Consider the following 27,583-nt stretch of genomic DNA (forward strand, 5'->3'; position numbering starts at 1 on the left):
ACTCCGATTTTCCAAGCCCAACTAACCCTCTCCTTCCTTTACATGTTCATCATTATCAATGCCTTACCAGGCCCATCCCATTACTAGCCATTATACCAAACCATGGCATTTGCATTTACTAGGCATATATTTAGTCTTTTTTTGTTACCCAAATGCTGTGTATATATTTTCTATATTTTTATTTATAAATTATTTTTATTAATTTTATTAAAATTAATATAATAAAAATATAATGAATAAAAATAAGTGAAATTTTAAATATAGCTTTTAAATAAAGAGAAAAAAATAAATAAATAATATAATATTATTTTTTATATTTTTCTCCCTTACTTTTCAATGATAAATTAGGGATTTCAATTTAAAATAAAACTATCCTATTAACTAGTAATTTATAAAGAAGGCTAGATTATATTGTTAAAAAGTAATTAATATATAGGATTGGAGGAGTATTGATTATTGAGCAGCTCAACACACGTACATATTTTATAAGACCTGTGAATAATTTTTTTATAATTATTTTTATTAATATTGATATTTATGGTATCTTTATAAGCTCTTTTCAACAAATTTATTGATCAAAACTTTTAAGACATAAACAATACATTGTCAAATAATTTTTTTTTATTTCCAGTGAAGTTATCTTTTGGCTTCAAAATAAGTAAGGTATTGATGACATTACACGTGAAAATTTTGTCAAGTTTATGTCACACCATGCAATTCCTTCATCTAGGAAAATAACGTATGGCACGCGCAAGAGCGTGTCAACATAGGGGCGAATGCTGGATCTGATCTTCCAGTCACTTAACGGGACCGTCAGGGCAAGTAGCAGATCGACTCACGGCAGGAGCGCTCCGTGAACGCCTCCCCCACTGCGTGACTGCGTCTCTGAACGTTCGATTCTCTCTCCCTAACGTCGTCGTTCACGATCCTTGACCTTAACCGTAACGTCCTCTCTTATGGCCTCCTGCGACGACGACGACTTCTCCCTCCTCAGTGACGATCACCACCAGTCGAGCTCTGGCCCGCATCACCATCTTCACCAGACCTACGCACCTCATTCTTTCTCCTCCGCCGTCACGCCTGTGCCATCGGAACCGGTAGGCGACGCCAGCGAAGTTTATGGATTTGATAACGATGCCGACGAGAGCGACAAACGAAACGATCGGGAGGAGGCCGGCGACGGAACTTCGTCGTACGGATACAAAAGGCCCAAGCTTTCAAACGGCGGGGAGTATAGGAAGGACAGGGAGGAGTGGAGCGACGCGGCGATCGTTTGCCTTCTGGAGGCTTATACAGAGAAGTTCACTCAGCTGAATCGAGGGAACCTTAGAGGGAGGGATTGGGAGGAAGTGGCGGCAATTGTGAGTGAGCGGTGTGAAAATCAAACAAAGAGCGTGGAGCAATGCAAGAATAAAGTTGATAACTTGAAGAAGAGGTACAAGTTGGAAAGGCATAGGATGAGCAATGGCTGCATTTCAGCCAGTCACTGGCCTTGGTTCAAGCAGATGGAACAGATCGTTGGCAATTCGCTATCTACAAAGTATGTGCAGGATGAAGACAAGGGGATCGGTTCTGGTGGGAATTCGCCGAGACTACCAAAGAGGTGAGATAAACTCGTATAGTTGTTTTTTGATAAACAAGACGAAACCAAGGCTAACACACTAGCCTATACCCTGACTATTGTCAGTTGTTTCTTGCTTGCTAGTGACTAAGTGCTTATGTATTTGTGATGCCTTGCCGTTGGAATTATTTAATGCTGGCATTTTCTCTCCGTTCAGCCCTCTGTCCCAATGTTATCATACTATGACTATCGCTCTATCGCTCAAACTCTTAAGTGTTTGGCTTTTAGATGCCAGCACGAAGAAGCTTATGGAGATCTAGCGTGGGATAACTCAATTTATTTCTTTCCTCTTGTCTGGAAACCTAGTTACATGCAGAGTTCTTCATGTAGTGTCGAGCAGAACCAGCTGAAATGTTCTGCTGTTATTATTAAGTCGGAATACACTAGCAGAATTTCCATCGTTTCCCGTTTTCACCGAATCCCGTTTTTGAGAATTTTGGAAGCCATATTATCAGAAACTATAGTCTTTTGCCGTCCCAAAACCCGGTCAGCACTTCGCTTCTCTGAGTTACACATTTTCCATGCAGATTAGTTGTTTACTGTATGTGTGTCAACGGTTGGCTGCCGCCGTTTTTGAGTTGATTCAGCAATATTTTAGAAATGGCAATCAAAAGTATCCTATCTGGCTTACTTTTTCATCTTCAATTTACATGAATAAATGTTCACGCACATTTAGCTATGCAACACTTTTATTGGGGGTTAAACAGAGCAACTTACGGAATGTGTGACATATCGTTTGTGACATGAACTAGGACGCTGGGACTATATTTCCGAAGTGGATTGATGTCTGATCTGGTTTGTCTAGGTCTGAGGTCCAGTCTTTAAATTTCAGAAAAGCACATGCTTGAATTATCGAAGGCAGGTAGAAGTTATATTCTTCATGGCTAACCTCCTTATCCTTGTAGAAGTTATATTCTTCATGGCTAAGCTGGTTATCCTTGTAGAAGTTATATTCTGCATGGGTAGGTTGCTTATCCTCATGCTGCTTATTATCATGACCCTAAGTTCTTTAGGATCTTAAAATCTGTAAGGTGCTTCCTAGCTTCTCTTCTTGTTTGTATTGCTGCCAAATGTGTATCCAAAAGCAATTGTGCTTGCTTGTATTTCAGTGTATTTATATCCATTGTTGTACTTATTTTATGATTTGAGGACATCAGTTATCTTTGTAGTGACTGAATCTGCTAATCTGTATGATCACCACTATAATTACAAAAATAATTTTTGATGCCAGTGAATTGGAGAGTTGAGAGCTTTTCATACTACGTTGATACTTTTCAGTGCAGCATGTCATAAGTGGGAGAATATTGGTCAATTGCTTCCTCATATTTTTTGTCACATATGTTCTTTTTCTTAAAAAACAAAAAAAGATCTCTTTCCTTGTTCGTCGGGAATTCATGAATAAGCTAATATTGCTGACACCCCTTCTTCTTAATTTTTAGATATGGAGTCACAATATCCAGCAGTGGAGGTCAACTGAATAGCCTGAAGTCAAAACCAATGTCAAACGTTAGATGGCGAAGGGTAGTCTTCAAAATTAGTGGAGCAGCTCTTACTGGATCTGCTACCTGCAGTATTGACCCAAAGGTTTGTGACTTTTTTCATTATATGTCCTCAAAGTTGTTATTATATGGCTATTCATAATTCGAATTACCAAGTTTGATATCATTAGTTGACTCATGACCTCTTAGTAAAGTAATGATATGGTCTAAACATTCTTTTTGGATGGTACAACAAGACTAAATTTGTTTGTTTGTCTGTATTGATTCAATTGCTAGGTGGCCATGTTAATTTCAAAAGAAGTTGCCATAGCCTCTCGCAATGGTGTGGAGGTACTGCATTCTCATGATTATCCTCTGAATTCTAGGATGTCTGCTGTGTGCTGTCCCTGTTCGCTAGCTGACAATTGCCTTTTTATCTGATATATCAGGTTGCAATTGTTGTTGGAGGTCGTAACTTTTTCTGTGGAGATGCATGGGTAACTGCAACTGGTTTAGAAAGATGTACTGCATACCAAGTTGGGTATGTTCCTTGCAAATTTGCTCTGCGATATACTGTTTGTTCCATGTTATTGGCATCTATCAAGAAATCAATGACAAAAAGTGGATTGCAATAGAGATCAGTGTACTGGTCTGTGCTGACTTTTTTTTTTTTTTTTGTTAATGTCCAAAGAAAACAAATTTGAAATTTTGGCTGTTGAGGGCTATGTTAGATTGCTAGCAGCAGTTCTAGAGAACCTACCTTGTGCGGTTCATAGGAATGCCAGGGAACAAGGATTCATTGTAGGAAACATGCCCGCTAACAAGGAAACAAGACACCAATGAGTACACTGCATTATGAGAAAATATATAGTATACATGTGCAAATTAATCATCGTGTCATGTACTCATGTCTAATGTAAATGTCAGAGACATGTACCTTTTAGAAGTGTTTGTGCTTCATATTCACCTTTGTTCTTGAAAAATAAATTAGTTAGCTGAGTTGGCTGGGTTGCAGTAGAATCACTGGGAGGATAATTTGTCCTATTCGGTGCATGCACTGTACACAGCATGATGTCACATAAGATGATAAGAACGTGTTGTCAAACTCAATCCGTATTATCTCATGAACTGGTTTTGTTTGTGTGGATGATTAGCATAAGCCCACTCTTTCCCTTCCATGGGGTTGAACTTCTTACCTTTCAATTGCATTGAATCTGGCCAATTTGAATTTTATAATGAATAAAATATATATTAATATGTTTGTTACAATTATCTTTTTTGTCACTGTTGAAGCTGTCTGGAAAGTTCTGTTTACTTTATGATTTCATTTTGTTTTCACTTTGGTCAAAATTGTTTCTGTGATGCTTATTTTTATATATGATTCTTCTCACATAATTTTTTGCTAATGCTTTAAGGGTATATCGTGGTTTTATGTTAGTATATTCTTTCTGCCTTGCAAATAGGGTCATTTAGGGACTGGTGCCTTCTTGGCCTTGAGTCCGATGGTTATATTATTATTACCATGAAGAAACTATAGATATATATGATTCTGATATTGTCTAATAAGATAATTCACCCTTAATTGTTCTCTATATAACATCAATCTGATCTGAACTTGTGGCTTCTTGAATTTTCCAGCATGATGGCCACTGTGATGAATTCTATATTGCTCCAATCAACGCTAGAGAAGATGGGTGTTCAAACTCGTGTGCAAACTACCATTGCTATGCACGAGTTTGCTGAAACATACAATAGGCAGCGGGCCATTAGACATCTTGAGAAAGGAAGAGTTGTTATATTTGGTGGCATTGGTTTTGGGACCGGAAATCCACTCTTCTCAACTGATATAGCTGCAGCTCTTCGAGCTTCTGAGAGTATGCCATTTCAAATTGTGTACATCTTTATTTTTCCACATCATCTCTCCTTTGCTCTCCTTTACGCAGAGAGACAACACAAGCATCTTTGTAATTTTTGTCAGCTGTGGCATAATTTCCTTTTAACCCGCAGTTAATGCTGAGGCTGTTCTCAAGGGTACTAATGTAGATGGTGTATATGACTGCAACTCCCGGGATGGCAATTTCACTTTTGAGCACATATCCTTCAGGGAGCTGGTTTCAAGAGGTGCCACCTCCATGGATATGACGGCACTGACTTTCTGTGAGGAAAATGCTCTTCCTGGTTAGTATATCGCCTTTGATGTTTTAAGGCTATCTTTTGGGTTTGGTGCATTGCCTGGTTAACGTTTTTGCAATTAAATAAAAAATTTCAAGCATCCAAACCTCATTTTTAGCAAGACAGTGACCTTTTTTTTCCTACTTACTGGGTTTCTTGTACAGTTGTGGTTTTTAATCTCCTGGAGCCTGGGAACATCTCAAAAGCTTTGTGTGGAGAACAAGTTGGTACACTAATTGACCAAACCGGATCCATAAGCTGACAGTTTAACATATATTACTAGGTAAGATGGAGCAAATATTGGTGACTCTTTAGTGAAACACGTGCGGCCACTGAGGAGCCTATTAAAGAAATATATCACAATTTGACAGGTTCAATGTGGTGAACCTGGTGCAGAGTGGGTTGGAGGCAGCTGAAACATCGGCGAAACCCCTATTGTAGGTAGTCTAGTTGACTGGTTGTAATATGTGCTTCTGTATAATTATAATAATGATGATGATGATGCTTGTGTATGTTTATCATAACCCTAGATGATTTGTGGTATGGTATGATAATAGTAGTGATTACTGATAGAATATGCGAACATTAATTTGACTCAAATTCGACCTACAAGTGAGTTTATCTATACTTCAGTTTAGCCCATTTTTCCTTTGATCTCAGTAGAAGATAAGCACATTGTAATACCGACGGATTGAAGAATGAAGGGTCTAGTCGTCGAGAGACGTGAAATATAGAGGTCAGTCAATGAAGTGTAACTTTTGATTTTTTATATTCTAATTGTAATGAGGGCTGACATAAGTTGAAGGCCGTTGGACTGTAATCTATTCGGAATGTAAAAACCTTTAATTTTTATGGGGCACCGGATTTAGTGCTGGAAGGTGTCACTGAAACTTGTTCATAATGAACTTTACGGAAATGATTGTTCGCGTGCTCCAACGTTGGAAAGCTATTTAAAGTCGATTTAGTGCTCCCAATATGCTTCAAGTGGTGGGTGAGTGGATGAGTTTGAAAAAGAGGGACGGATAAAACTTGATGGTATTGGTTCTTTAGAATGAGAGTGAGTCTGCTTCTGAGAATGTAACATGCACCGTTGCTGTTTCAGCAGAAGAAACAACGAAGTTGGGTCATCCAGATCGATCAATGATGCAAACGTCAAATTTAGATTTTGCAGTTCAAGTAAGTAAATAATACTTATTCTAAGCGTAGTCATAGAATCATCAGATTTTTCCTACACGCAACGCTTCAATTACACAGCTCGCAAATTTTAGTAAAAGAACACGTAAATTAACACAATTGGAAGAGCTAGCGAAGTCCATCACTGATGTACAGCGAGATTATGCACCGGCGGCTAAACAGTGAGGAGCAATACTGAAACGGCTAGGTAGTTACAGTAACATATGCACCAACGCAAAATAGTCAAGGAAGGCCATCTTCAGTGGTGGCGAGGGAAGGTGAAAGTGAATTACGCGATTCATCATAGTCCTCTGCTAAGGGGGATTGTTCCACCCTGATCTCCTCAATCATCTTGGCCACTTCTGCCATGGTTGGCCTCTTCTCTGGCTGTGAAGCCACACAAGCCAACCCCACATGGAGCATCGAAACCAGCTCTTCCTCTATGTTCTTGTAACGCAAGAGTTCTTCATCGAACACTTCTGCTGTCCACTCTTCCTTCACAACGGATCGGACCCATTTGGGGAGATCCACGTCTTGTTCCTCTTCGTCCATGCGAGGTCGAGTTGGTGAAGGGTGCTGCGAAGGAGCTCTCCCTGTGAGAACTTCCAAGAGCAATACCCCAAAACTGTATACGTCTGCTTGCTGAGACAGCCTCTTCGCTTCTGCTTGTTCTGGAGCTCTGTATCCGCCCAATCTTGCAATGGCGTGAGCAGGGTGCAGTAACAGCGACAATCCGAAGTCTGAGATGCAAGCAACGCCGTTCTTGTCCAGAAGCACATTCGAAGATTTGACATTCCCGTGAGGTATTTTTGCTGCGTTGTATTCTGCATGAATACGTGCTAGCCCTCTTGCTGCTCCTAAAACCAAGCTCACTCTTGTGGTCCAATCTAGTGGAATTCTTCCTGGACCACGATTTCCTGCCATTGATCACGAAACGGTGAAATTAAGGACGGGACAAAATCTGCAAATTGATCTTGTAGGATACGCTTCTTAACGCATTCTTTAATTTATTCTAACACCTTAAAATAGAATATTTAATCTATTTCAAATATACCTTCAAGAACCAAATTACATGAATTCAAAACGAAGACTGACCATGAAGAAGAGAATGCAAGCTTCCGTTGGGGAGATAATCATAGACGAGAAGTTTTTCTTCTTTGGCGTAGTAATATGCTCTGAATCTGACAATGTTGGGGTGCTTGACCTTTCCAATGATGTCCATGTACTGCTCGAACTCGTTCCTGGCACATGGGTTTGCGTCCTTAAGCCTCTTCACCGCCACAGTAGAACTGTCATCAAGCACCGCCTTATAAACCGTCCCCAAGCTGCCTTTTCCCAGCATCTCCGCCGATGCTCGCAGCAATTCCTCCAGCTCGAATTGATTCCTCCGATCGAAGAACACAAGCCTGCTTCGGTCTGTCCCGCTAGTCCCGTCGCTATCTGCACCCCCATTATTGGCGTGCCCCTTCTTCTCGCTTCCGGAGCCACTGCTGCCGCTTTTTCTCTTGCCATTTTCACTACCCACCACCGAGCTGGAGCTTCGTCCTCTTGCGCAACAGTGAGCCACGATGAAAGAGGTAACCACCAACAATGCCACGCAATTCGCCACCACTATGGCTACTACAGCCCCGGGGCTTAACCCCTTTCGCCGTTGAGTTTTGGGTGTCACAATTACGCTTGTTTGAGATTCAGGCAACGAGCTCGGGTTCGAAGGAACTATCTGCGGCGGTGATGCCGAAGAAGGAGGGGTCTGTGTGAAGGAACAAACCGCGAATGGAGTTGAACCACACAGACCTTCATTCCCAGAGAAGGTTTTGTCGCCGTATTTCTTCAGCATTCCATCGGGTAAGCGTCCGTAGAGCTCGTTGTTGGTGAAATTGAGCTCTGTGAGATTAACGAGCGAAACAGATAGATCCGGAACTTGGCCGGAGAGCACGTTGTTCTGTAGGCGAAGCGTGAGAAGGTGAGTTAATGAAGAGAGTTCGTCGGGAATTGGACCGTGGATGTTGTTATCAGAAAGGTCAAGCCTTAGTAAATGCTTGAGAGAAGCTATTTCCGGCGGTATCTCGCCGGAAAAGTCGTTGCGGGAGAGGTAAAGTAGCCTCAGGCGGGTGCAGTTGGATAAAGGTGCAATGCTGCCGTTCAAACGGTTATCGTGGAGGTCAAGGAGGCGGAGGTGCACAAGCAACGAGAGCGAATCAATAGGTCCTCTGAGATTGAGGGAAGGGAGAGACAGGGCAACGACACGGCCGTCGGAGGAGCAGTAAACACCGCGCCACGTGGCGGAACAGGCGTCGCCTCCAGTCCAATTGGGGAGGAGATAGCCATGAGCGTCGGTCTGGAGGCGGAAAAGAGTGAGCACTTGGGTGTCATTCTGAGATAAACACAGAGATGCTGTGAAACAGAGGAAAGCCAAATTGAAGGCGAAGGCGAAAGCCAGGTTCAATGCAAAAGGCTTGGTCATGTTATGGCGAGCGTTATCTCTGAAATCTGGAGTCAGGAAGGAAGGAGAAATAACGCCATTGTTGTCTGCAAACGAAAAGAAATACTAGCAGAGCAGACACTCAAGTGTTGGTCATCAGTTCAAAGCGAGAAGACAAAGCTGAAGAATTTTCAATTTTCAAAGGGGATAGGGGGAGGACGTGACATGATTAAAGAGGGTGTGTGAGTGAGGATTGGTTCTAATCATTCAACGGAGTGGTAATTAATGGCAGAGGCAATGTGATGATTAAAGGTGGCAACTGGTATGGGATTTGGAAAGGTTGTTTGTGCTCATGATTACCGTTATTCAGCCATGAAATAAAATAGCCAGGTCAGCATCAGCATTTGCCCTTTCTTTTTCCCTTTTCTGCGAAAAGCGAAAAACAAAGAAAAAGAAAATTGTTATGTTGCTTGACTTGATCCTCCTGCTCTTTAATCTTGCTAGTACTGTATGAGAGTTCCGTTGCTCCAGCATTACTCGCTCCTGTATGCTTCTTGATGAATTAGGTATGAACAAAGATCAATTTTTAATATTGGCCTCATTTGCCTCGTTAGTGTCAGGTTGGCGCTATACTGTACTGTTATTATGTTGCTACATATGAATGGTTTAAACAGGACTCTTTAGAGTACTAGGATTAAACAATAAACGTTCATCTTTGTTGGTCCCTCTGTTATATCATCCCGTATTCTTACGTATCTTCACTAGACCTCAGGCCAAAGTGCTCTTTGACTTTGGCGCCATATTACTCAATTGGACAACAGCATGCGCAAGATTAAACCTATATTAATGTGAAATCTTTCTGATTACCGCAATGTGCAGCGGGGAAACTAGAGGACGTCCATTTACGTCATTACTCAGTGTTGTAAAGCAGAATCCTGTAGCAGAAAAGTCACTGTGTATGTTGTAACGGTGAGTCCACTATTATTAAAAAATTCGGAAAAAAAATTAGCATGCATTAGCTATTAAACCTGCTATTTATAAGAAACAGATCTATAGGGGTTATAGTATTATCATGTCTATACGCAGATATGTTCTGGCGGTGGAATATTTGATGATATTTGGACGATGATTGACGTAGACTCTAGGCGCAGATCCCTCCAGATTACGGATAAGAGTTTATTGGTTATAATTATGAAAGTGGGAAAGAAATGGAATGGCAATGATCTAGAACAATGCATCGTAAACAACTTTAGAAGGTGATTTCTTGATTCCTTTGGGCTTTTCTTTCTTTTCCTACGCATTCTAAAGTTTCATATTATCAAGGACCGTTTGTTAATCTACGAAACCCTTTCTTTTGAATTTAATTTCCAGATGCGTGGACCACTGAGCCATTGACCGTGAATAATATGCAATAAATTCATTTGTGAATGTGAATCTTTCACTGTGCCGAATGAACATGCATTATTCTGTTGTCGACAAATCCTTGAGGCTCTCACCTATAAAGCGCAAGCCATTATTTGATTTGCCTCCTGCTCTCTCTCTTTTCCTCTGTAATCTTGTGCAGGTGAAAAAAAAAAAGAGGAGTCTACTTTAAGTCATGAGGAAGCAAACCTTTTTTGCACCACCAACCCATAGTGATCCAGTTCATTAATAAACGAGCATGCAAACTTAAATTCCACCTCCAAAACAAAAAAACCAGTAAACCAGTATTTATTTTGACTTTACCTGTTTACAGCTGTATTAATGCCCATGTTTGTCTTGTGGTGGGGGTTAAAACTTGAGAAGCTGTTCATATGAATGATGGGGGTGGGGCATTATGGCTACGGCATGGACATGTAAATCTCAGCCTTGTGTGTGGAGTGTTCTCATCAGCATGGTTATATGGTTGTGCATGATGTCTCAGAAAGTGAGGGAAATGTTTCAGCTTTTGTTTTTCCATTTCATTGTTGAAGTGTCCCATTACTGTGCCACCACCACTCGCTTTTATTGACTTGGAAAAGGCAGAATAAAGAAGCGCCGAGATTGGCGTCCCTAATTTGTAACGTTCTTGCGTTCTCCTCTAGCTTCTAATTTTCCTCCATCATCGGAAAATGGAGCGCAGATGAGAGGGTTCTTAGTTTCAAGGACTTCCTTCTTAGCAAAAGCCAGAGCCCTTGTTTTCAGCTTCCAAGATCCAATGTGTGTTTGGACAGCACATCCAGGATTGTGAACATTTGTGACAAAACCACGTGTGACAGACAGTAGTACCACTACCACTAAGTTTGTCCAATAGCAGAGACTTGGCTCTATGGAGAAAAGAAAAGCTCATCTGCCGAAGACAGGAAAAAGCCAGTGTGAAGTTAAAAATGCAAATCAATACTGTTAATTTTGCCCATGTTTTAGATCACATGTTAATCTGGACCAAATTGGATCCCCACATGCAAGTATAGAACTTGAACACACTGATTCTAGATCAAGCGCTTTGATCTGCTCATCTTTTCAAAGTGATTCATTGGAGCACTATAAACTGTTTTTCTAAATTACTTCAATTTCACATTGTTTCTCTGCCACAGCACATGTTACTGAATACAGAAGACCTGAGTAACTTCTTGTTCTTGATGAGATGCTTCCACTGATCTTATCTAAATTGTCACATCCGGCTTTACATATGAATCACTTTTTAGAAGGAATTGATGGTTTTTTTATAAATTAATTTGCATAAAAATATGGATAATTAATTACTTTCTTCTAAATTTACCTTTTCACAATGTTCTATACATGTAGTGTGTAGGGTAAAAGGCTACATGTGACTTATGAAATGTTTTAAAGACAAGATTTTTTATTACATACAAGCATACTTCTAGTCTCCTAGGAGAGTGGAAGTTGAGTAACGGCAATCTAATAAATAATGATGAATATACAAGCAATAAAAAGTATCTAAGAAGGTAAAAAATAAAAAAATAGCAAGAGATGATGAGATGAGAGCTATTGTATACCTGCATCTTATTATGTGCACCCAACTTTTGTGAAGAGCTCACATGCTTTGCTTTCTTTTTCTGTGGTGGTCCTGTAATACTGATATTTAACCCATTTTATTTATATTCATTCATATATGATTTTGACAAAACGTGGCCCCATAAATGGTCCATAAGGCCTCCAAAATTTATTTATATGTGTGCGTGTGGGGACACACACACATTTCGAGTGAGGGCTTGGTAAGTAATATACGACGTGGGGAAAAATGACAGTACTCTTTTAACTAACACAATTGGATGCTGTTAATGAAAAACAAATTTATTACAAATTATGTACGTACATGAGATAATGCATTTTGCATTTTAAATCTTCCCATTCACATCATCACCATCTAGATAGCCCCAAGCTTGGTAGCTGAAGAAAAATAGAGTACGAGTTTGAAAATTAAAAAAAAACAAACGAAGATCGACAATTTTGACTTAAAACATTTTTTAGTGAGCCTTTTCGTCTTGACCATTTCAACCTGACAAAAAAATAATAATAATAACTACAATAAACAAATAAATATGAAAAATAAATGAGGAGACAAACCAGTTCCTAGCCAGGGAAATAGTTTTGGGCGGGCGAGCGCATTCTAATATGGGCCATGTAGGGTAAATGATGACAAACTTTGCAACATCGTACATGTGCGGAAAAAAATATTGAAAAATATTGCAACTTTAATTAAGGAACACAGTAGTTCTTTAATTATAGGTAAATTTAAAAAAAATTAAAATTTTAATTCAGTTCAGAGAAAAAAAATATCAAAAGAATTTTATCATTAAAAAACTTAAAATATACTTCACTTGTTACATAAAATTACTCATTATTAATTTTCTTACTTTACTTGTTGATTTACTAATATCAATTGTAAATTACATTCGCTTGTCAAATAATTAACAACATTAGTTGTTAATTTACTAATATTAGTTATAAATTATAAGACTTATCAATAATTTATGAATGAAGTTAGTAAATTACAAGACCTATCAGTAATTTACAATTGATATTGGTAAATTAATAAGTAAAATTAGCAATTTAATAATTGATGTCACTAATTATGATTGAATAATTGATATCAAATCTTATTATTGATATGTCAACTCATATAATTTGTAACTCATATTAATAAATTAACGAGTAAAGTAAGAAATTAACAATTAATGATTCTGCGTAACTAGTAGAGTAAGAAATTAACTCATATTAGTAAAATCTAAAATATGAAGGCTTTGATGGGCTCAAGGCCTACTTAGAAACTTTGAAGCCTAAAGTTAAAAGTCTCCTAAAAAACTTACATTACATATGAAGTGAGCCTTTAAAAAGGCTTCAAGCCAGGCCATGCCTGTCATAGGTTCAAGCTTAAGCCTAAAAAAAGTTTACACATATGTCTGACCTAACTTATTATTAACCCTAATTCTTACTCAAAAACAAAATTAAAAATATGAAAATCTTTAGTGATTATATCTAAATAATGAATTCACTGGCAATCCTTCTAGTAAAATAGTATATCTCACTGTATAAAAAAAAAATATCTCACAGTTAATATAAATAGAAAAATTACGTAATAATGCTTAAATATGGTTTATTAATACAAGCCGATAGATAATTATATAAGAGAAACTAACGATCAAATTTTATTTGAAAACCTTAATAGATATATATAAAAAAATTTAGTTAATAATTAGAGAAAATTATAAAAGATTGAATTGAAACGAACAAAAACCAGATCAGAGCTAAATTATAAATAATTCGAGGGTCAATAATGCAGGATTTAAAAACGTTGCCATTGAAATATAATTTGAGTAAAATATTATGGATGGAATCACAGAGGATACGACTAATGATAATTTTATGATTTGTGGGGAAAGCTTCGACTTTCGGACATTTTTAAAATCCGATTATATATATTATTATTTGGTTTGATCGTATTAACATTAATTAGTAAACATTAAAACGGTCCCCTGTATGTAATCCAGAAATATATGGTCCCCAATAATATAGTGCTGTGCCATCCACCATAAATCCTTTTCAAGTTGAATTAGTGATGCCCTGATAAATTACCCCCTCTGCACCAATTACAAGCAATTTGAAATACATGAACGTGATATTATGAACAAACGAGAAAGATAATAAAGGTAAAAAATAGATCGAATAACATTTCATTTTACTTATATATATATATATATATATATGTAAGTGTTTCATAGTAAGCAGCAAGCAGCATGATTATTGCAATCAGAGCGTGTATTGACTATCCCCCTCCTTACAATACCTCGATCTAATAAAATTATGAGCGAGTTTATATAGTCTCGACATTTTTGAAGAAGCAAATCACTAAAGACAGAAAATAAGCCAATCAACGAGGTTGAGAGTTTTGATAGATTGCTCAAAGCTTCGCTCGTATCTTCATCTATGATTTGACCCAACTGCTTCCAAAATGAAAAGGCATCACACTTCTGTAGGAAAAAGAGATACTCAACGGACAAAATGACAACACAGAACCTGAACAAAACATGCATTATTTTGTACGCTAGAATCCATTTATACGTTAGCCCCAAAGCCCGAATCAGTTTGTACGTTTTAGCTGGCCGAAGCAGCTATATAAGATAAGAAGCACCTGCTTGAACAAACTGAGTTAGTAAAAAAAATTTACGGCTAAAATATAAAGCATCATCATGGAGGGCGTGATTGTGGGTCTGATCCTAGCTGCGTTGGTTTGGTTTGGTACTTCGGCTTTGAAACGAAAGCAGCGTAAGGTGGTGGAAACTAGCGTGGAGTTTCAGCTTCAGCTCCAGCTTCCACCCGGACCACCGTGTTGGCCTGTGGTTGGCAACATTTTCCAACTGGGTTGGTCACCCCACGAGTCCTTCGCCCAACTGGCTCGTAAATACGGCCCGATCATGACCCTTTGGTTAGGCTCCATGTGCACCGTGGTCATATCCTCCAGCGAAGTGGCTCGCGACATGTTCAAGAACCACGACGTTGTTCTGGCTGGCAGGAAGATATACGAGGCTATGAAGGATGATTACGGCCACGAGGGTTCTCTCATCACGTCTCAATACGGCCACCACTGGAAGATGCTGAGGCGCCTGAGCACCACCGAGTTCTTCGTCATGAGCCGGTTAGACGCCATGCAAGGGGTTCGCAGGAAGTGCATAGACCGTATGGTTCACTTCATTGAAGAAGCTGGCGGTGGTGGTGCCTCTATTGATATTGGGAGGTTTTTTTTCTTAATGGCTTTTAATCTCATTGGGAACCTTATATTCTCGAAGGACTTGCTGGAACCAGAATCGATGAGGGGACAAAAATTCTTTTACCACGCGGGGAAGGTGATGGAATTGGCTGGGAAGCCAAATGCTGCAGATTTCTTGCCATTTTTGAGGTGGCTTGATCCTCAAGGAATAAAGAGGAAGTCGCAGTCTCACATAAAGCGAGCCTTCGAGATCGCAGGCTGCTTCATCAAAGAAAGGATGGAGAGCCGCAGAGATGATTGCCGATGCGCAGATCAAGACAAGAGGAAAGACTTCTTAGATGTCTTGCTGGAGTTTCGTGAAGGAGGAGTCAACGGCACCTATAGTTTTTCTCCGAGGACAATTAATGTCATTGTCTTCGTAAGTTTCTCGCTATTTTTCTTCCGAGTTGATCAGTAATTACTGCGACTATTACCAATTCATGACACTATACAACGGAACTTGGATGTGTAGGAAATGTTTGCTGCAGGGACAGACACCACAACAAGCACGCTGGAGTGGGCGATGGCAGAGCTGTTGCACAGTCCGAAAACGCTGCACAAAGTGCAGGCTGAGCTAAGGAGCAAAATAGAGCCAAACAAGAAGCTGGAAGAAAAGGACATGGAGGACCTTCATTACCTAAAAGCAGTGATCAAGGAGACACTGAGACTTCACCCACCTCTTCCTTTCTTGGTGCCTCACATGGCCATGGACTCTTGCAAGATGCAAGGTTATTACATCCCAAAGGAGACCCAAGTTCTTGTGAACGTTTGGGCAATCGGCCGGGACCCGAATTCTTGGGAAGACCCGTTAACTTTCAAGCCAGAGAGGTTCATGGAGGGAAGCAAGAGGGATTACAAGGGGCACCAGTTCGAGTTCATACCGTTTGGCTCGGGACGAAGGATGTGCCCTGCTGTACCGCTTGCGTCTCGTGTGCTTCCCCTGGCTCTGGGCTCACTCTTGCATGCTTTTGATTGGGTTCTAGCAGATGGGATTGAGGCTCAGGACATGGACATGACTGAGAAAATGGGAATCACGCTAAGGAAGGCTCTTCCCCTCCGAGTCAAGCCATCCCCTTTCAAAGGACATGCTACTGTATAAAACTAATCGCCTGTTCCGGTTTTTCGCTTTGTGCCTACTCAAATTCTACAAAACCTCCAATTCCTTCGTTGCATCTTAAAGTCTGAAACGTGAAGTGCATTGTTTTAATTTCTAAGCTGCATTTAGAAGTTTGTCAGTATTTGTATATATTAGACTGCTTTGAACTTCAATGAGATGTGGTCCAGAACTGCAGCAGCATGTAATCACTGAACAAATTTCATAAGGAGTAACGCTTTTTCTACCCCATAACATATTCTTACTTTAAAAATAAAATACTTGCTTTTATTTGCAGTTGAACGGATCATAATCCAAAGAAAGAGGGGGGGAACCCTTAATATAATAGAAAAAGGGGGCAAAAAGAGAGGGTGGACAGAGTGAAGGAGAAAAGACGATGGTAATAAAGGACGAGATTAATAGAATATAGAAGGTCGTGTCTGATGGTTTGCTTTACAGTTGGCAGAACTAAAAGAACAAAGAAGGGGATCGAATGCTTTAGAATGATACCGAAGAAGCTCTCTTTCGTTTGGAATCATGTAAGAATTAAGATTGTATCTGAATGCATGTACATACCCTGTCTTAAACGACACAACAAAACGTAACCTGAGCTTCAACATGTCGGGACCCTGAAAGTGCTATACGGTAAACCCTCCCATTTGCAAATGAGAGCTATACAAGGCCGATCACTCTTTCCTGTGAGCCACGAGGACTACTGTCTCCAACATTAAGGATATTCATTACAGATATCATTCTTTCCCAAACATACACCATTACAAGATCTAGCGCCAGCGAACTCAGCCATATCTCTTCTGCCAATTTCTCTATCAATCCTGCATACATAATTCAAGCCAACAAGAAGCTCTATCATTGCAGCTTCAGTTTTTGGTTGGTTTGCAAAGTAAAGAGTTTGGACAAGTAAAATATTTGCTTTTGAAGTTGTGTACTCCTTCTCAAAATTCCTCTCGGAGTGCCATTTTATCATGTTATGTGCGAGTGGGGCCAACCATTCTAGTATTTGCGTGAGTGCCTGAATCCATCCTTCTGCAAGATTAGCATCATAGATAGAAGAATCCTTACTTTTGGTGCACCACTTAAGCTTAGCTCTCAGAGCACTTCTCATGGCTGCTGGTAACATATTATACAGATCGTCTCTAGTTTCAAGGTCAACCAAGTGAGGCGATGATACCATTCTCTCTATTAATATGATAACATTTGCATAATGAAGAGCCAAAGCAGAATCGCCAAGGGTAAATGGAGATGGCTTTAATCGACCTTTGAAGGATAATTTAGAATATATTCTATTCCTACAAGAGAGAGATAATTTATCCACAATGTTCATTTTATCAACACTTTTCATATGGCAGTTATTCAACCTCATAGAACCTCCGGTTGCTGGCATGCAGCTCTGTACAACAGGAGATTCATTGCCTACCCACATGCATCCTTTGAAGGGACCAATATGAGCTAATTGTTTGCTTGCTGAACGAAGATGCTTTCCACGTAAAGCAGGTGCATTAAGAGCTTGTTGAAGTGTGTTTGCTCTTTTGCTCTTGTCAGTTACAGAGTCTGAGTTTGACACTGGCCTGCTCCCAAGTGGTTCTGAATGAAATCCATTAAACTGATTGTATGATGGGTGAAAAGAAGAATGCACCGGAACAGAAAAGGAATGGCTCCGCGGGAGATGGCTAGCATCCATAGCCAGGCAATCATTCTGTTGCTGAGCAGACAGATGACTATTTCCGTAAACATGTATGATCCTCTCAAGTATTGTTAAGAGTGATTTTGCCAGCAATCGGACAATATAATCGTAACTTCTATTCCAAGGAGACATGTGTCTAAGATTTTTCACTTCTTGGCGCTGCCATGTGACCTTTTTCTGGAACTCGAGCAATTTCACTCGGCTCTGCTCAGGATTTGCCTGCATTCTCCTGAATGTTTGTTCGAGCTCAGCAAGTACCTCGAGCTCTTGGGACAATTGTGTCATGGCAGCAGCAAATCTTTCCATTTTCTTCACCTTCTTTTCCATCTTTTTAGATTTATATTCCCATCCAGACCATTGAAAAAAATACTGAGCTGGGTTATCAACAAAAAGTTCAAAACGATGGTATACCGGATCAGCACACCTTTTACCCAACCTGGCCACAGATCTTGTGAGATATTCAAAATTATCAAGTATCTCATTCAATGCAAGTTCCATTAAGAAATCATCGTTATCAGACACCAGAATCTTAAGCCCCGCTGAATTTATGATCTCTTCTTTCAGACCCGTTACCTCCATATCACTCAGAGAGCGCCATAAATTGACCACTTTTAGCATCAAGCTGGCAACTTCTAATGCCAAAATTCCGATTGACGCCTTGTTGTCAAGAGCAGTCTTGCGAGCGACAGGCCAAAATACGCTGAACCATGACCCGTTCGTCGTTTCACCCCCCATTGAAATGCCAAATCCAATGCAATTAATAGCAGAAACTCAGTAACCTGAATGTAATTAAACACGTGCACACGAATTAGCAAGTGAAAACGCATCCACTACGCAATTCGACAAAAAGGTGCACGCATCACTAGAATTCGGTAGATATGGACTGTGCTTGTGAAATATAAATGACAATATGAAAATCATAGACAAAGTATAGAGGACAAATTATCGCAATTTCGAAAGGGCGACGATAATACTAGCCCCGAATGTCTTGGCAGTAAAGGAACTGAGAAAACAGAAGAAAAGTTCATAAACCGTTGATCTACACTCAGTAGGCGTCACGACACAAACCCTAAGATTCAAAACCATCAGAGAGTGAGAAGGTTGAGGGGAGAGCATATACGTACCCTTCACATGGAGAAAATCAGTAGACGTCAGTGTCTGAAGCGACATTGAGCAGAAGAAGAAGAAATTGAGACCGGCATACGGAAGAGGAGCAAAGCATCTTCAAGGGAGCACCAAAACGGAGGGATTAGTGAAAGGGGAAAGAGGATAAGGAAGGAGGACAAGGACGAAAGGGTCAGAAACAGAGGAACAAAAGAGAGAGTTAAAAAAATGGGTCAGCCAAAGCGAGGTAAGAATATGAGAGTTTGTATTGGGTTTGCGCTTTATGGGAATGGGAAAATCACGGGAACAGTTAAGTGGTTAGTGCTGTGCGATAATAATTGCAGCAAGTTCAAAGTGAAGATACCCCTTGGTGGGGCCCTTCACACCCCTCACTTCGAAATTGGCTCTGGATTTGAGCACTGACCAGGGGATTTCAGTGCGTTTTGTCCGCTTTTTACGTCGTTTTATGGACACAGGGCAACTGCGGAATTTTGAGGAGCATATCTATGGCCGTCACGCACAATTATTCATTGTCTGATTGGTTGCGGCCAAAGTGTTCAATCTATGGCATTGCTTTCTAAAATATTAGAAATTAGATTCGATTCAATTTTTGCAACTTGCAGGTCTCTTTTTAGTCTTTTTATTTATTTATTTATTCGGCTAATAACTCATGTGATGTAAATCCTCGTCACCCAGTCAAGCTTGCAAACTGTACGGTGTACCTTCATCCTGGAAAAATGGAACGCTCAAAAAATTGGATGGATCTCGAAAGTGATATCTTTACCCAAAAAAAAAAAAGAAAAGAAAGGGAAAGTGATGTGAGAACTAAGACATGGCGATGGTCCGAATTGCATGTTCAACAGGCATGGGATTCTTTTGTATATATTTTTAATTTAAAATCTGGTTTATTCATTTTATATTGTAGAATGTAGAATAGGTAAAATTGAGAAGAGGTACAGGATGGAGCAGCAAGGAATTCACCCTTTTTTTTTTTTTTGATGGAGAGTTGAGGTGCCTTTGAATGCCTGGAAAGGCAAACTAGGCCAATGCTAGTATTGGGCCAGGTCCTTTTATATGGACGAACCAACTTGGACCTCATTATTGAGGCCTTCAGAGTCATGGACACATATGACAGTAGACACCTGTTACTGTGTACACCAACCCCATGAATTCAAAAACAATGGTCCAGACGAGGATATTTAACAAACGAAATTCATTTGGGAGATTTTTTTTTTTTAATAATTTAGTGTTAGAGTTATAAATTGTTGATCAGTCAATATTTCAGTATGCAATACTCATTCAGTCCTTTCGTTTTAAATTTAAAGCATTTTTTAAGAAAGTCATCTACTTCGATATAACTATATAAAGCATTTTACGGATTTCTGAACCCAATTAATATCCTTTTATTTAAATATCCTCACTTGCCTTCCATTAAACAAATTTAATGATTGGAATTAAAAGAGAATAAAATTACATTTCTCAAAAAAAGTTTTCAAAATCTTAATTTTTTAAAAAAATTCACATATTTCAAACTGTCTTCTTGAATGTAATAAATATAATATTTAATTTATTTAAAATATTCTTATTAATTATACTCAATAAAATAAGGATATAACTATATTTTATTTTAAACAAAGTAAAATTAAAAAAAAAAGAGAGAGATTATATTGTGATATGGATAAAGTACAATCTAAAAATGTAGGGAATATGAGTGTTTTATAAAATTGCAATAGTAGCAGTCATAAGCCAATAAGGACATGACCAGTGCTTTCGGGGCTAAACCTTGTTAGGAATAAATGCATCGAAAATGCCAAGGGGAAAGTCCCTCATTGAATGGTCACAGACAAGTTGGTAATGCAAAATTAATATAATGAGTGATTAGTGATTATTTTTAATGGAAAAGCTGCAAGGCCTTTTAAAAAGGCAGGTTGTTGAATTAAGAGCAGCGGATGGGAACAGTTCCAATGATATTTATTGCGGCCTTGGGTCAAGGCATGAAGATGAACCCACATGGCCAGTTATAACTTTTGAGCCTCTTTTTTTTTTAATATATATATATATATATATATATTCTTGATTACAAACCAAGTTATGGTTTTTCTCTATCCCCTCAAACTTTGTGGTCCCTATATATTCCACACACATCTCCATATTAGGTCACGACAGGGTTGGAATTTCTTTGCCATCCTCTGCATAAATGTGCATTTTGAAACTTGAAACTTGAAAAGAATGGCATTGCGGATAAATATCAGTTCAAAAGGACCAATAAGAGAGAAAAGTGTATTTAATTGGATTTTCCCCGAGGAAGAAAAAACGGAATCCCGCTTTTGAAATGCAAGGGAAAGTGAGGATTTATTTGAATATTACTATTCTACGATGATAAAAAAAATATTTGAAAGTTTGAAACTTGGAATCAGCGAGGGAGAAAAAAAGATGGATGGGCCCACACGATGAAGGCTTGAGAATCTGCCCTTGATGGGATGCTTTTTAGGGGTTTTCCTGAGTTAAAGAAATAATAAAATAAATGTATGGATATACCAAATCCAATAGATTATGATTTTCCAGAGGCGTGCTTGGTAAAGCAAAAGAGATATACGGTGACAAAGGAAAGTAACCTATTTTTAGGTTTTTTTTTTTTTTTTTACAGCTGTCCTTGATTGCCGAATTCAACTTCACTCCCCATTGTCCGACTTTCAAAAATACGAGCAACGTGAGATGAGATTGTAGGTTAACATTTTTTTTAAATATTAATCTTGAAGTAATTAATATTTTTTTTATAATCAATATAGTTGGCTTTTTTGGCAAAACAGAAGAAGAAGAAGAAGTAAATAATCCTTCAAGTGAAGCGGCATCATTATTTACGTCTGTCACTGTCAGGCCTTCACAATGCAAGTAATTTTTCAAAAAACAAATTTATATATTGGTATGAAAGATTTATTTGTAAATAAATTTTATTAAATTCAGAAATCATAATTAAATCTCTTAGATTTAAGTGTAATTTGTGATTGAGGTGTAAAAATAAAATATATCAAATTATATCAAAAAAAGGATTTAATTGTAAATTTCAAATTTTTAGTCCTTGGTTATAAAGTTGAAATTACGAGTACATGATAGATATGATTTCAATATAGTATTATCTATGTTGGTAAAAATATATATATATAGTATTGTTTATAAAAAAAATGAAATGTAACTTGTAAATTAAGAGTTTTTACCTATAAATTATGAAGCTATAATGATAAGTAAAAGGTAAATATGATTTCAGCTCATTCTTTATAAAACATGTAATATGATTTGTAAATTGAGAATTCATACTTATAAATTATGGAGTTATAATTATAAATGAATAGTAAATATGACATTAATTTATTATTTATAAAATAAAAAATATGATTTATGAATTAAGAATTTTTACTCATAAACATTGAAGCTGCAGCTTTAAATGAAGAATAAATATGATTTCAACCTATCAATTTTTTATTTTGTTTTAGTAAGCGGGGACATCCATGTCTTTTCACGTGGAATTTCAAATACTCTCCGGTCCCAACACGCTTGGCCATGTTTTTCCAAATTTCATAGATTTATTTGTAAATAAATCTCTTATATGAAATTTATATGTAATTTTGTCTAAATTTTAATCGATTCACCCTTAAAAAATCTTGGTTAAGCACCATAATTATGACTGAAATTAAAAATTTGAACGTAACTATCCTTGTACTCAATGAAACAAGTTTATCTCCTAAAAATAATTTTTCATTATGTGAGGAGCAGTTTAAAAAAATTGATAAATATTTCTCAAGTTTTCTAATGTTTTTTATGAAAAATAATGAAACATGTGATAGCTTCTATTATAGTAAAAGAGTGAGAGAATATTTGTTACCAAAAAAAGAATATGTTAATGTTATTTAGGTTTCATGCTTTTCTTCTTGCCTGAATTTTATTCTAAATGGCTGAATCATGTCATCTTTTTTCAAGCTTAAACTGGACGAGTCTGGGGAAAAAATAACTTTCACTACAATTGCATAAAAAACCACAATCTCATTTTATATAACAATAACTACTTAACAAATAATAAAAGCTAAGTTACATGTAGTTCAACATTGAACTCTAGTCAGATAGTCTATATGAAATTTGACAATAAATCCATTTAAAATTTTAAAATTCACTCGGATAACTTCATTGTTGTTAATTTCATCCATTACTTTACAAATAGACTAGAAAATGACAAGTGGATTGCAGCACGGTAGCTCAGAGCTTGCAAGAGTTTTATTTCATGAGTAAATATACAATTCAGATTCTGAATTATAAACTTAAATATGATTTAAACCTTATACTTATATTTGACAAATTTTAAATAATAAAACTTGGGGTAGGGTTAATTTGGGCCCAACGTTCATTGAAAAGGGGGTAAATAACAATTTAAACGTTAAACTTTAAGTTCAAGGGCGATTTCAACCTCAAACTCACATTTGATACTCCCTCTATTAAAAAATATAAGACATTTTTAACTAAATCTCACCCTTAATAAAGTAGTTATCTACTCTCAAACTAACCCTATATTTTTATATCTACCCTTATTGAATACCCTATAATAAATATAAATCATTATTAATGGGGCAACTTTTGAAAAAAAAAAAGCAATAATTATGCCTCAAAATCTAAAAATGTCTTATATTTTTTAACATTTAACTCCTCAAAAAATACCTAATATTTTTTAATAGAGAGAGTATAATTTAAACTGTCAACAATTAAATTTGGAGTAATCTCGCCTCTATCATTAATTTAAAATTAACGTCCATTTGCTTTAAAACATAAGAGGGTGCATGCTTCTTTATTTATGACACTATTTCCACCGTTGCCTTGCTCCTTCATTTGCTTTATGTTTCTAACCAATGCTTCTTGTTGATAGTTAGTGGCAAATCATGAAATACGTGAGATTGGCCAAAAGTGTGTATATGACTCGTGACGATTTACTGGAATCCATGACAGAACAAACGCATATGAATCTACATCACCTACATTAGAAATCAATCTCTAATTTGCTTAATTGAAACAAAATAGATTATAAACGAATCTCACATGGATATCCATGAACTTGGCTCCTTTCGAAGCAATCAAAATATCACAACCTAGTGCAATATCAAATCTAGCTATCAAGTCAAACCCAATGAACCTTGAACTCATACATTCAAGTATTTAGAGGAGCACAAATTAAAATTGTTGTGGGGGAGGAATTTCCATAAAAAGGCAAGGGGAATTTCTACAAAAGGGCCTTACAGAGAGGGAGAGGGGGGGGGGAGAGAGAATCCAATGCCGTTTATTTAAACCCACATTTAAAGTAATAGATGCTTATACTATTTTAATAATTGGGACCAAATTGTCTTGAATTTAATTATTTACAATTCAAAATATACTAAAAATAAATTTAAGGTTTGAATTGTTATTTAACTCGTAATGAAATATAGATGGCATGGATCCCATTAGCGGACATTAGAAATACATTAATGGTGGGAGTGATAATGTCCTAAATTTAACAATTCAAGGTCTAAAATGTATTAATTATAAATATAGAGTTCAAATCGTCATTTGACTTATAGTTTAAGGTCTCACTTGCATATTAACTTTTTTTATTAATAATTAAATTTAATACAAATAACATAATATGCCCCCTTGATAAAATAATTAATTAATCAAGGGCATGGAATTGTTAACAAAAACCGTGGCATCTATTGTCGTGTTTTAAAAAGCCACGGAGGACATTTTGCATCACTCAGCGATAATTCAGAGTTTAATCTAATTTAAACAACAACAAATTGAAAATTTAATACAATCTAATATATAATATTTAAAAAATATTGTCTTAACTACAAATTGAGAAAAATTCATCCCTAACAAAAGAGACGCGGTCGAGATTAAAATCAAATACTACATTAATTTTGAAAACGATAATATCTATACTTGATTTTAACAATTTAAGAAGTAAAAAAAAATTGAGCTAAAATTATGATTAACACTAACAGAGTTGAGCTGGAAACCAACTTTTATTCTGTTTAAAATAATTTTTAAAAACTTCATATCTATTAAATCAGTTTTTTTGGATCAGAACTCAGAAGTATTAAATCATATCTTTTTATAAATTTTAAAAGTATTTTATTAATTATTTATTAATAATTTTAAATTTCATGAATTATCATATGTAATGGATCAACTATAAGGATTTAATTAAAATAAAATAAATTATAAGAATTTTTTTTTTTTTGCCAAATCCAGAACCTAACTTGAAATTAAGAAAAAACTATAAAAACCTGTACATTAATTATTATTATTATTGTTGTTGTTGTTATTATTGCTTATTTTAAAATAGAAAAACTAAGTTTTTGGGTAATTGTAACCCCCGACATTTCATTGTAACTTTTTCCAGAAATTAAGTAGATGATTGGTTAGCAAAGCCTGTGTAGGATTAGCTTTTAGGAAACAGAAACAGAGAGCTTCGGTAAAGGGTGAAGCTGTAGACGTTAGTGTGCTGCAGCCTAGCCTGAGCCTGACGAGCACGATCAAACCCTGCCGGATCAAACCCTGCCCTTTGTGCAACTTATAGTAATCAAGTACGCTTCACCTTTTTTTTTTTTTTTTTGGGTAAGGCAATTAATTGCACTTTACAAATGCCTTACCAGAACACTCGGCTCTGTTCTGTTTCTTTCGTCCTCCCCTTTTTCTTGAAACCAAAGCTTCGAAATTCAAAAGAATAGCCAGAGTTTGCTAGTTATTATACTTGTAAGCAGTGTCCATGGCGATGGATTAATCTGCTCTTCCGTTTTTTGTCCGTAAACACACTGAACAAGGCAACAAGATATTCAGCCTCAGCCCCACGGTGTGGGGAGAGAGAGATATGTGTGTGTGTGTGTGTTAGGAGATAAATACAACATTACAAGTTAGAATTTACAGGAGTTCAAAACAAAAATCAGGAGCTACTATAGATATAGCGTGGTAAAATCTTCGTGCTTGAACTTGTGATTATGTTAATTTTTAACCCAGCGCCACCACCCTCTTCCTCGGCAACAAACCATTATATTTTTCAAGTTGTGATTCGTCTATATAAAATCAGTTTTCACGGATTTATTAATCGACGTCAGAGCTTTCTATATCGATCAAATTGATTCATTTATTTATATTTTTCTGCGCTTTTAAGGAGCACTAACATCCTGATAGTAAATTCACACATTCTTTTCATTAAAAAATATAAAATATTTTTGATATTTTGAAGTGTAACTGTTATTTTTTTTTAAAAAAAGTATTCCTATTAAGGAATGATTTTATATTTATTATAAAGTATTTAATAGAGATAAATATAAAAAAATATGATTAATTTAAAAATAAGTAATTACTTTATTAAAAATGAAATTCTATTAAAAATATTTTATATTTTTAAATGAAGGGAATATATAATTATAATACCGTGTTTTTTTTTCCCACCAGCAATTATAATATCATGCTACCAGTCAAGGCCGTGTGAACTGTTAGGTTAATGAGATGGTTGCCTTGGACGTCCAAAAATATTTACCTATATTCTGTACCATTGGTTATTATTTTTTCGATTAAGTATTAATGTTGATTATATATTTTTATTTTAAAATGGGATTTTTGCTTAAAAAGGAAAAAAAACCAACAGTTATAATCTCAAGTATCCATTACATCATGTGTGTTTGTTCTTTTTTTATTTTTTATTTATAATTGTAATTGTTTTAATTTTTTATAGGATGTGAAGTGGCAAAAATGTCAAATAAAAAATTTGAATATGGTTTTAATAAATTAAAAAATAATATAAAAATAGATGAATGATAATATATTAAGTCTCTTAAACAATTTTGTCCTGGGCCCAAAAACTTCTTCACACAGCCCTGCTACTGGTAGATGATATGTGTAACAATATATTACGTTAACCAAGTTTATATGCGAGTGTAAAATTATTGAAATATTGAAGTAGATATTCTCAAACTTCTGTGAATTTGATATAATATTTTTTAAAAAATAAATGCCAACAAATTCTCTGCATCTAAATTAGTTTTACTAATCTGAAGTTATTTCCATAATAAAATGCATGCAACTTAAAATAAAAAACATCACCGCCAATGGAGTGAAATAAATGATACTTTGAGTTTTTTAAAAATTACAAAGATAAATGTAGGGTTAGAGTTGTTTATAACTCTTCTAAATAATACTTCTGCTTTTTTAAGATTCTTATTTGTAACAAAAAGGAGAAAAATATCAATATTAACATAAAATATAAGATAAACCGTAAGATTTCACCGAGCAAAATATTTTAAACATTCAATTTAAACATATTTTAAGTTCATAATACTCTATCGTATGTCATAATTCATGTGTAACGTTGGTCACATACAAAAATTTTTAGTGGATTGATGTACCGTGTCATTTGTGTCTTGTTCATTTATAATGTTTTAAATCATCTAAATAAAATATTATATCATTAAGTTAGTTGATTTTATTCTTATAACACAATATTTATTTAATTTATTATCTTTTTTCATTGTTGTTATTAATATTAAAATTAAATTATATTAACATTATGTA

General features: G+C 36.5%; 4 protein-coding genes and 1 long non-coding RNA gene across 7 annotated transcripts; 3 read left to right on the forward strand and 2 right to left on the reverse strand.

The window, feature by feature from the left end:
• Positions 1 to 729: 729 nt before the first annotated feature.
• Positions 730 to 5,898, forward strand: LOC129313281 (uridylate kinase PUMPKIN, chloroplastic). Of its 2 annotated transcripts, XM_054956250.1 has the most exons (8): positions 730 to 1,603; positions 3,061 to 3,205; positions 3,397 to 3,450; positions 3,549 to 3,640; positions 4,738 to 4,973; positions 5,107 to 5,277; positions 5,436 to 5,554; positions 5,643 to 5,898. In XM_054956250.1, exons 1-7 carry the CDS (start codon positions 957 to 959, stop codon positions 5,531 to 5,533), a joined length of 1,443 nt encoding a protein of 480 aa, XP_054812225.1. In that variant the 5' UTR covers positions 730 to 956; the 3' UTR covers positions 5,534 to 5,554; positions 5,643 to 5,898. The 2 variants fall into 2 exon arrangements, with proteins under 2 accessions (XP_054812225.1, XP_054812219.1); XM_054956244.1 differs by having other exon boundaries at positions 5,436 to 5,898.
• Positions 5,899 to 6,428: 530 nt separating this feature from the next.
• Positions 6,429 to 8,912, reverse strand: LOC129313273 (leucine-rich repeat receptor-like protein kinase PXC1). The gene is made up of 2 exons (XM_054956233.1): positions 7,540 to 8,912; positions 6,429 to 7,361 (listed from the first exon to the last, which is right to left on the reverse strand). The coding sequence occupies exons 1-2, from the start codon at positions 8,906 to 8,908 to the stop codon at positions 6,688 to 6,690; spliced, it is 2,043 nt and encodes a 680-aa protein (XP_054812208.1). The 5' UTR covers positions 8,909 to 8,912; the 3' UTR covers positions 6,429 to 6,687.
• Positions 8,913 to 9,122: 210 nt separating this feature from the next.
• On the forward strand, positions 9,123 to 11,421 carry LOC129313297 (uncharacterized). Of its 2 annotated transcripts, XR_008593887.1 has the most exons (5): positions 9,123 to 9,256; positions 9,371 to 9,432; positions 9,746 to 9,835; positions 9,953 to 10,122; positions 10,238 to 11,421. It is a non-coding gene; the product is annotated as an uncharacterized LOC129313297 (long non-coding RNA). The 2 variants fall into 2 exon arrangements; XR_008593886.1 differs by lacking the exon at positions 9,123 to 9,256 and having other exon boundaries at positions 9,269 to 9,432.
• Positions 11,422 to 14,508: 3,087 nt separating this feature from the next.
• On the forward strand, positions 14,509 to 16,394 carry LOC129321952 (iridoid oxidase). Its single transcript, XM_054967968.1, has 2 exons — positions 14,509 to 15,471; positions 15,565 to 16,394. The coding sequence occupies exons 1-2, from the start codon at positions 14,536 to 14,538 to the stop codon at positions 16,189 to 16,191; spliced, it is 1,563 nt and encodes a 520-aa protein (XP_054823943.1). The 5' UTR covers positions 14,509 to 14,535; the 3' UTR covers positions 16,192 to 16,394.
• A 179-nt stretch (positions 16,395 to 16,573) lies between these two features.
• LOC129321945 (protein PSK SIMULATOR 1-like) lies at positions 16,574 to 19,285 on the reverse strand. Its single transcript, XM_054967957.1, has 2 exons — positions 19,012 to 19,285; positions 16,574 to 18,666 (listed from the first exon to the last, which is right to left on the reverse strand). Exon 2 carries the CDS (start codon positions 18,620 to 18,622, stop codon positions 16,913 to 16,915), a length of 1,710 nt encoding a protein of 569 aa, XP_054823932.1. The 5' UTR covers positions 18,623 to 18,666; positions 19,012 to 19,285; the 3' UTR covers positions 16,574 to 16,912.
• Between the last annotated feature and the right edge of the window lie 8,298 nt (positions 19,286 to 27,583).

Source organism: Prosopis cineraria, unplaced genomic scaffold, assembly GCF_029017545.1.
Source record: "Prosopis cineraria cultivar Desert tree isolate PC_DT_omini unplaced genomic scaffold, ASM2901754v1 PC1, whole genome shotgun sequence".
Lineage (NCBI taxonomy): Eukaryota > Viridiplantae > Streptophyta > Magnoliopsida > Fabales > Fabaceae > Prosopis > Prosopis cineraria.